Source organism: Pygocentrus nattereri, chromosome 12 (genome assembly GCF_015220715.1).
Source record: "Pygocentrus nattereri isolate fPygNat1 chromosome 12, fPygNat1.pri, whole genome shotgun sequence".
Classification (NCBI taxonomy): domain Eukaryota; kingdom Metazoa; phylum Chordata; class Actinopteri; order Characiformes; family Serrasalmidae; genus Pygocentrus; species Pygocentrus nattereri.
The window spans coordinates 11,308,126-11,317,480 of NC_051222.1; the positions used below are offsets into that span (position 1 = coordinate 11,308,126).

At 39.3% G+C, this 9,355-nt stretch overlaps 1 protein-coding gene across 2 annotated transcripts in view; it reads left to right on the forward strand.

Moving 5' to 3' along the window:
- elfn1b (extracellular leucine-rich repeat and fibronectin type III domain containing 1b) overlaps positions 1 to 8,116 on the forward strand; it is a 140,977-nt gene extending 132,861 nt beyond the window's left edge. For both annotated transcript variants that reach the window (XM_017717406.2, XM_037543522.1), the window contains one exon: positions 49 to 8,116. In XM_017717406.2, coding sequence (XP_017572895.1) covers positions 382 to 2,817 — 2,436 coding nt within the window. In that variant the 5' untranslated portion in view covers positions 49 to 381 and the 3' untranslated portion in view covers positions 2,818 to 8,116. The remainder of the gene's footprint in view (positions 1 to 48) is intronic.
- The last annotated feature ends 1,239 nt before the right edge of the window (positions 8,117 to 9,355 follow it).

Sequence of the window (9,355 nt, forward strand, 5' to 3'; positions counted from 1 at the left end):
TCTCATAATTCTTTTTCATTCTTTAATTATTTCACTCTTTCTTTTCAGGGTCCAAAAGGTCAGGAATGATGCTAATGATCAGAAAACTCACCACCAGCTCTTTATGGGGCACTGCATGGAGTAGCTGGGACATTCAATCTCAACAGAAGCTGCACATAAACAAATCCCGAAGTGTAAACGTCCAGCCCAACATTCACTTCCAGCTTCCACCAAATTAAGTCGTCCCTGAAAAGCACCAATCAGACATAGTGTTCGCAAGTGGACATTCCATCTGCGACAGGCTTGACAAATGAACGCCTCTCTGTAAATTCCACATTATATTCAACACCAGTAAAAGCCTTGTTCTTACCCTCTGTACCTGAGCTACCACCTAGGTGAGCCATGAATGAAGCACAGAAATCCCATTCCGTTTGGTCGAGTGGCAAGGGAGGAGGTATGGTGACCAGTGCCTTACTCTGGTGGGCTATGGCTGTTGCATTTTTTTCAATTTCATGGGTGCCCGTTGCTCAGGCTGATTGTTGGCTGATTGAAGGAGAGAAGGGTTTTGTATGGCTGGCCATCTGCAGCCAGAATCAGCCACCATACGAAGCCATACCATTACATATTAACAGCACTATCGTCGACCTGCGACTCAATGAAAACAAGATTCGGAGCATCCATTTTTCTGCTCTAAGCCGCTTCAGCAATCTCACATACCTGAACTTGACTAAGAATGAAATCTCCTATATAGAGGATGGGGCGTTTTCTGCTCAGTTTAATCTGCAGGTGCTGCAGATTGGTTTCAACAAGCTACGGAACTTGACTGAGGGTATGCTGAGAGGCTTAGGACGGCTACAGTACCTGTACCTTCAGGCTAACCTGATTGAGACTGTCTCACCTAATGCCTTCTGGGAGTGTCCAGCCATTGAGAACATTGACCTCTCTATGAACAGGATTCAGCAGTTGGATGGAAGTACATTCCGAGGTCTAACAAAACTAACGACATGCGAGCTCTACTCAAACCCATTCGGTTGCTCCTGCGAGCTACTGGGATTCTTGCGCTGGTTAGCGGCATTCCCCAATAGAACAAGTGAGAGGATGGTATGCGATACACCAGCTGGCTTTTCTGGGTACAGCCTCTTAAGCCAGAACCCCAGGATGCCAACATTTCGGAATGCTTTCCATGCTCTCTCTACTGTCTGCACAGATGAAAATGTGACTCCGTACCTACTGGGATCTTCAGATGGGGGCACTCCCACAATCCTGCCGGATTTGAGTCCTTGCGGATTGGATGACTGCCCTTCAGGAACAACTCCAGATGAATTCATCAGCATCAGCCCAACATATTTCGACCCAGACGCCCGGCCAACTATAAAGCTCAAAGAAATGACACACACAAGTGCAGTTATCACAGTCCACATCCCAAATCCTTTCCGCAAAATGTACATTCTTGTCCTTTACAACAACAGCTTCTTCACAGACATTCAGAACCTCAGAAGCCAAAGGGAGGACATAGAGTTGCTGAACCTTAAATCCCACACAGACTACACATATTGTGTTGCATCTATACGCAACTCTTTGAGATTTAACCATACCTGCCTGACCATCTCCACCAGCCCAAGGACAATGCGAGAGCGTGTGCCAAATGATGCTACTGCTACTCATTATATCATGACCATACTGGGCTGCTTCTTTGGAATGGTCATAGTATTGGGCGTGGTGTATCACTGCCTGAGAAAACGGAAGCAGCAAGATGAGGCAAAGATGAAGAAGCTTGAGAAGATGAAACGGAATTTGATTGAGATGAAATACGGGGCTGAGCTGGAAGGTGGGACTATCTCACAGCTGTCACAGAAACAAATGATGTCCACTGGTGACTCAGTTCAGAGAATGCTGTATCTCCCGGCTGCCAGTGAAACAGACCAGTATAAGGTACAGGAGATATCGGACACACCAAAAACAACAAAAGGAAATTACATGGAAGTAAGGTCGGAGCAATCCGATCGAATGGAATGCAATGTTCCCCCATCTGATAACAGCCAGGGATCAGTTGCCGAGATATCAACAATTGCAAAAGAAGTCGATAAAGTGAATCAGATTATCAACAACTGCATTGATGCACTCAAATCGGAGTCAGTGTCCTTCCAGGCCGTGAAGTCTGGAGCTGTGTCCACAGCTGAGCCTCAGCTGGTTCTTATTTCTGAGCACCCACCAGGCAAGACTGGTCTTCTGTCTCCAATGTATAAAGGAGGTTACCACCACCCCTTACAGAGGCACCATAGTATGGAAGCTCAACCGAAGCGTGCCAGCACATCTTCAAGTGGCTCCATGCGCAGCCCTCGATCTTTTCGCTCTGAAGGTGCTTACCGATCAGAGTCCAAGTACATCGAGAAGTCTTCTTTGGATGAATCAGGAATCCTGACAGTCACTCCTGCTGCAGCAATACTTCGGGCAGAAGCAGAGAGGATACGACACTACAGTGAGCACAGGCATTCGTACCCTGGCCCCCACCATATAGAGGAATCTTTGGATGTTTCAGGAAGCAGGAAGTCGTCCATCTTGGAGCCACTAACCCGCTCACGGCCACGTGAACTGTCCTATTCACAGCTTTCACCCCAGTACCACAACCTCAGTGGTTACTCCAGCCCAGAGTACAGCTGCCGGCCATCCCTTAGCCTATGGGAACGATTCAAACTGCATCGCAAACGCCACAGGGATGAGGAGGAGTACATGGCTGCAGGTCATGCGCTAAGGAGAAAAGTACAATTTGCCAAAGATGAGGACCTACATGACATCCTTGACTACTGGAAGGGTGTGTCTGCGCAACAGAAATTATGATCACCCATTTTATAGTATATTCAAGTGTGGTTACATCAGCTACACTTTGCTTTATGGACCAAATGAAGCCAGTCTTGACAATTAAATAAAAAAAATCACTCATTTTTAGAGGTATAGCTTAGATTATAATTCTGACTTCATTAAACTAGCTATTTTTACTATTTGACAATGAAATAAGATACGGTAGATCTTGCAGTGAGTGTATGTGCCAAATGATTCTAGATAACTTTTAACAATATTAACCTCAAATCCGAACACTTTTTATATATGGAAAAGTAACAATAGACTATTATTGTATTAATTATTATTACTACTATCATCATTATTATTCTTGCCATGATCCTCATTGTTCCTTCTAAGTATTATTATTATTATTAAGATCAATTTATTCTTATTGATTCTATAATTAATCTTTGGTTATCGCATGGCCGTGTCCTGTGACAGTATATTGACTGTTGTGCACTTGGAGCAAAGAACTTCAAATCGTCTGCCGAACACTGTTTGCCACAATATAAGATTTCAAAAACAAACTGTGCTACTTTCTAAATACTTTATTTCCCACCTTTAAAGACTGTTCAAAAGGACCACTGCAGAGCTTTCCAACTCTTCAAAGGAGACCTGAGTAGAGAAAAGTTCTACATTTGCCACAGAAACATCTGTGTTGGCTTTTAAAACAGTGACTTTTGGGAAACAGCTTCAGTTGACGCTTTCTTCGCTCTTTTTTTTTGTAAAGTTTATGTTCAAACCTGCAATGAATGTCTCAAGTCCTTAAGGATTAAATCTGCACTGTTCAATTACACAAAAACCCACACATACAGAAACAAAGACACATGCACATTGTTGGATTTCTTCCCACTGTCAAGTTTCAAAAGTCATTTCAAAATTTCAAGTAGTGCCGCAGGGGAAGCTGACTTTACACAAACAGAAACAAACACACACACACACACTCTCAGACACACATATGAACACACATAACCTCAGTGTACACAGATCATACATAGGAGAATGAATGTATAAAGATTATTCTAGCTTTCTCAGTAACCACATCGTTTTTTGTGTCTTTGACTTACCCCGTTGTTAAATGTTTGTTTTTATGATTCATTTTTATGAGTAACGGAGAAGAAAGTGCCAGTATCATGTCAAGCCACCTCTTCCTTGCTAATGCTCTGAACCACCATGACCTCCAGACCAAGTTAATGCAAGATCAGCTCTGTATAATGACAAGTTTTACAGAAATGCGTCTCCTACGCTTCGGCTATTGAGCCAGCTCTAAACTGCTGACCCTGGCGATTCTCGACCTGAGAAATCTTTTCTCGCAGACAGCAATGCTGATAGGCCATTTAGACTCTACTGCTGGAAATGGGCTGTAAATTCTGAAGAAATGCTCACTACAAAGAGGCAACTGTCATTAGGCACTTCTGTCATGGCGGTGGTGTCTTTGTTTATGGACTAGATTTGATTTGTTTCCACTGGCTCTAGTTTGGTGATGGAAAATGCCGCAGCATGTTTACATCATTTCAGCTGTTGTATTGGTGAGGATCTGTTAGTTAGCCTGCTAGCTTGTTAGTATGACATTAAAACTTCGTTTGACTAAAGCGTGTACTTAGGAATTTGATCATTTTTGTAACTTCAGCTACAAAAAAGCACACCATACATGGTGTTCTCAACTCCGAGTTCAGATGATGGCACAATTCAACATGTAATAACAAATTTATTTAAAACAACTAATATACAGTCATGTTAGTTGCTTAAATCTAAAAGAGCGGCCATTAAGTTTGCTCTTTTGAGAAGGGAAATACACCTTGAATTTGACTTGTCACTCAGATCACTCATGTTAGCTGGCTAGCTTGTTGCTAACAATGCTCTTTTTTTTGTGTGTGTTTTTTTGAACACGCGTAGGTCAAAAATGACATACCTTCCCACTTCCCAGTCAAATGCAGCAAAATACTCTAGAAACTTACAGGCATGATAAATTATAAAACTATTAAATAAATATCACTGAAGACTAAATAGACTATGTATTGAAAAGAATAGCTGTATTCTCTAACTGTGACTGTGTTTAATAAAGTTTTTACAGTGTTTAAAGGTTCTAGAGACACCACTGTACCATTGTGGCTGACACACTCTTATAAAAATCACTGTTGATAAATAACATTTGTCCAGGGGTGGTCCTATGGTGGTCAGATTATGCATAAGATTAGCTACTCTCAATAATTTAATCCTGCAGAACAGTGTTGTAATTAAAAATAAATTTTTATAGACTGTGCAGTCTTAGCAAAAAAAGGTTCTATATAGTACCAAAGGGGTTCTTTGGCTTGTAACAATAGTGAAACCCTTTTTGGTCCAATATAGAACCCTTGTTCAAAAAATAATGTATTCTCTCAAAGAATAATGTACACTCAAAGAACACTTTGCTTCATTAAACGGTTCTTTGAGTATTCATGGTTCTATATAGAACCACTTACTCTACTAAAGAACCCTTCAAAATTCAACCCTTCAAATGTCTTTTTAAGAGTGTGGGTGGGCCAACTTGTTCTGTGTTGTTCACACATTCTTAAAAAAAGATTTTTCTTCAAGGGCTCTTTTGTACAAAGAAAGACCAGCACTCAAAGATCCATTTGCATGCTTAAAGGGTTATTTGCATGATGAAATAGTCCTTCAGACTATTCAGTCTTGTTTTTTTCAGTTCTACATAGCACCAAATGGGGCTGTTCTGTTGTTGCAAGCTTGACATAACAATATGCTTTTGATGTAATGATAGAAGATATGCGTAATGATAGAAGAACCCTTTTTGGTGAGACCTTTTCAAAATGTTCTATAAAGAACCATATACAACAAATTTTCCATCAGTCTGAGGAACTATTTCACGAACAAGCATTTAAGCATGGAAATGATTGTGTGTGTGTGTTCTTGGTTCTATATCTTTTTTTGTTTAAGTGCGTGGTAGCGAGCTTAATTCTGGAGGGCTGGATTTCTGCACAGTTTGGATATATTCCTGCTTGAATACAATTGACTCAACACTAATTGCAAGGTTTAGTTGGTGTTCCTCACCCATGCTATAAAGTATGCATCCGCTCACTACTTTTGCCCACTGAGGACAGTTACAGATGGTAGCCGGATTGGTTCTGTGTTACACTGACATGAGTGTATCAGGCACAGTGGTGTTGCTGGGGTTTTCTGCTGGGATGAGAATAGTTAACTGAATTCAAATCAGACAGCTGATATTACAAAGTTGAAGAATAACCAAACAAAAAACTTGAAACCTAAATCTAAATATCCTATGCCAAAGCAAGTTTCCGGCTGGCATGGAAAATGTGTATGGACCATTTATGTCTTACCTTTGTTGATCAATGCATTGAAGTAGACTTTAGCTTTACACATTTGCTTGTCACAGCCCTTTTTTGCTTTTTTAGAAAAAGACCACTGTAAGTAACAAAATCACAGAGCACTGATGACAAAATTTTTACCCCTTAAAGCCAGGGCCCAACGATAGGCCCAAAATTTTATTACACACATCTAGAACCTAAGAATAGCTCAGCCAATTTGCACTGTTCCTGTAGTTAAAAGCTAAAATGTGTATTTCCTTACTTCTCAAAGATTAAGTTAAACCCATAAACTGGAATTCTTAAATAATTTCATTAATAGCTAAATTGTTTATCTCATAATAAGCTTTTTCAAAAAGGTAATGGTTTCATGAACTTTTCCATCATTAAGCCAGAGCCCTCGTAAACTGAAGTTAAAGTTTGATATGTGCAAGTCAGCAGTATAGAGCTGTAGGTCATGAAACTTTTTTGTGTTTAGGTCTTCTAATGGTTTTGAAAAGTGGTCACCAATCCTGCTTCTGGAGATCTGCTACCTTTTAGAGTTTAGCTCCAACCCTTATCCACCACCCCTGATCCATCTATTATTTTTAAGAAGTGCTAGACGATACAGTCTGTTAAATCTGGGTTGAAAATAAGGCCCATTCTGAATAAGGCCCATTCTAAATATTCTGATTACCAATATACCATTACCAGTATAGGCCAATATAGTTCTATATTTCTACTTTAGATTTTCATTTCACACTCTAGTGTTTGAGGTTGAATCATAACATTGTTCAACTCAAATAAACAATCTTAAATAATCTTAAGGGGGCTTTCCAGCCTAAAATGTAGCATCCTGCAGTGCATTGTAGAGCATTGCATCCCTCAGCTTCACTGATTTGGCAGAATTCACAATTTTGTTTCATTTTAATGTTTTCATCCATCTGCATTTTCTCACCACATTACCCAGCATGCATTATGCATGTCATGCAACTACTGGGAATCCCTCCCACCTGATAAAAGAAACCTGACTGCTTGCATAGCCACTGGTTTAGAGTATAATAAACACAGATATACATCATGAAAGCAGGATTTTCTTCTTAGTTAAATCAGAAAAGCTCACTCTAAAGATTGTTATGGTACCACTGTAAGAGACAAGTAGACATGATGATGCAATGCTTACCTGTTTTCATTTTGGCTGGAATACCCCTTACATAACATAAACATTATAACAATTTGGCTGGAGGTAATCAAAATCCATTTGGTTTCTACTTATTACCTGTTATTCTTTCTGTTTTTCATAGTTCTCTTGATATGTTGTGAGCTATTTCACATTATTCTCATGCTAAAGGTTGGGTTTAGGTGCATTTTACATTTCTATTTTACTAACCATGACAGTGATATGCATTAAGAATCACCAGTCCAGTCTATCATGATGTTAAATACTGAAAAAAGGCCAAAAAGTTACTAATTTTCAGTGCATTACAGGAGATATTTTCACCAATACCGATAAAACCATGGTCGCCAATCTTGACTGATCCCAGCCAAACAATATATATGTTGGGCCACAGTTGAACGTAAGCCTTAGTAACTTCTCAGTAAATTTGAACCCTGTGAGACTTGTGAAAAAGTGCACTCTAAGCAAAAAAGCATTCTATATAATACCAAGAAAGGGTTCATTGACTTGTAACAATAGTGGAACCCTTTTTGGTACAGATGTAGAACCATGTACAGCACATTCTCCATCAATCTGAAGAATGCTTTTAGGATGCAAAGAACCTTTTAATCATACAAAAAATCCTTTGAGTGTTGATGTGTGAACCATTTTCTTTACTAATGAACCCTTGCAGAACCATCTTTTTAGGACTGTGGGTAGCTTGTTAGGTACACTCTTAGAAAAGATGGTTCTTCAACCATCAGACTGATGAAAAATGTGTTGTACATGGTTCTTCATAGAACTTTTTTAATAAGGGTTCTGTGTAGCACCAAAAAGGGTTCAGCTGTTGTTTTAAGATATATATATATATATATATATATATATATATATATATATATATATATATATATATATTGGGCATATACAGTTGAACATGAACCTTGAAGGATCTCCAGGAAGGGTTGATGGTCACTACTTTAGAGCATACCAGCGGTGATTCAACTGAATGTCATCGTTTTCTAATCTATGTAAACCCCTTGACACTGAAACCTGATAATACTTTATCTGTGACTGAGATGGAACATTATTGCCGCTTCTATTACAAGGCTGACTATGAAGGATGACCCGAGCTTGCAGTTTAATCAGGTTCATTTCTCTTCTAAACTTTTCTGTGAAGACATAATTGTCATCATCACACCGTGGGTGGCAGGCCTTATAACTGTGATGCTTTTTTATCTGTAGTTCTGGAATTCAAGAATTCAATTTCTATATTGCGCTGGCCCTGACCTCGGTTTTATGGACCTTCTTATGGATACGAAGGAAATTTCTGTGCTTTACAGCTGCAGTCTGGGTTTATTTCAAACTCTCCAACGTGTCCAGTGTACCATAGAGTACTTCTGAAAGAGGTCTTCAGGAAAGACTACAGCATGGAGACGTGTGATAAGGTTCAAATCATGGACTTTTGTTAAAACAGCCTTAAAGATTTTAACCTTTTTTGTGTTTCTGTTGATGTAGCTTCTCAATGTAAACCTTTGGTCATTCTGAACTGGAAACCAGTGTCGTCTAATGCACTCATCTTTACATTTCTAAGATGTGGTTGTTACTTTCATGCTCTGTAACTTTGGAGTCGAAAAATTTGCAAACTGTAGCACTACTGACTTTCCATGGACATTAACAGGATGTTGAAAATGTTTGAGCTGGACGTGAATCTCAAAAAGCCTGGGCTTTGTTGTAATGTATTGCTTGTAAAGTGCAATAGGTGGATCCCAAAGGGCTTTGAGGTCTGATGGAAATTTCAATGAGCACAATAAAAACTTGTTTATTTCTTAGACAATAAAAGTTATTTTGTATTAGAAACACATCAGATTTAGTAGTTCCACATAGACTGTGTTTTCAACTAAAGGTTCTAAGGTTTCTTATTAATCTCCTTTTTCCCTCTATTATCCTGTTGAATGTACTAATATTGTACAAAAGTCAGAGACCACTCTTCATTTCATTTCCAGTCAAAACAGCCATTGTTTTTTTTGCCACAAGTTTGCCACAAGTTATCCATTTTGTAGTGTCAGGAAAACAAGCAGAA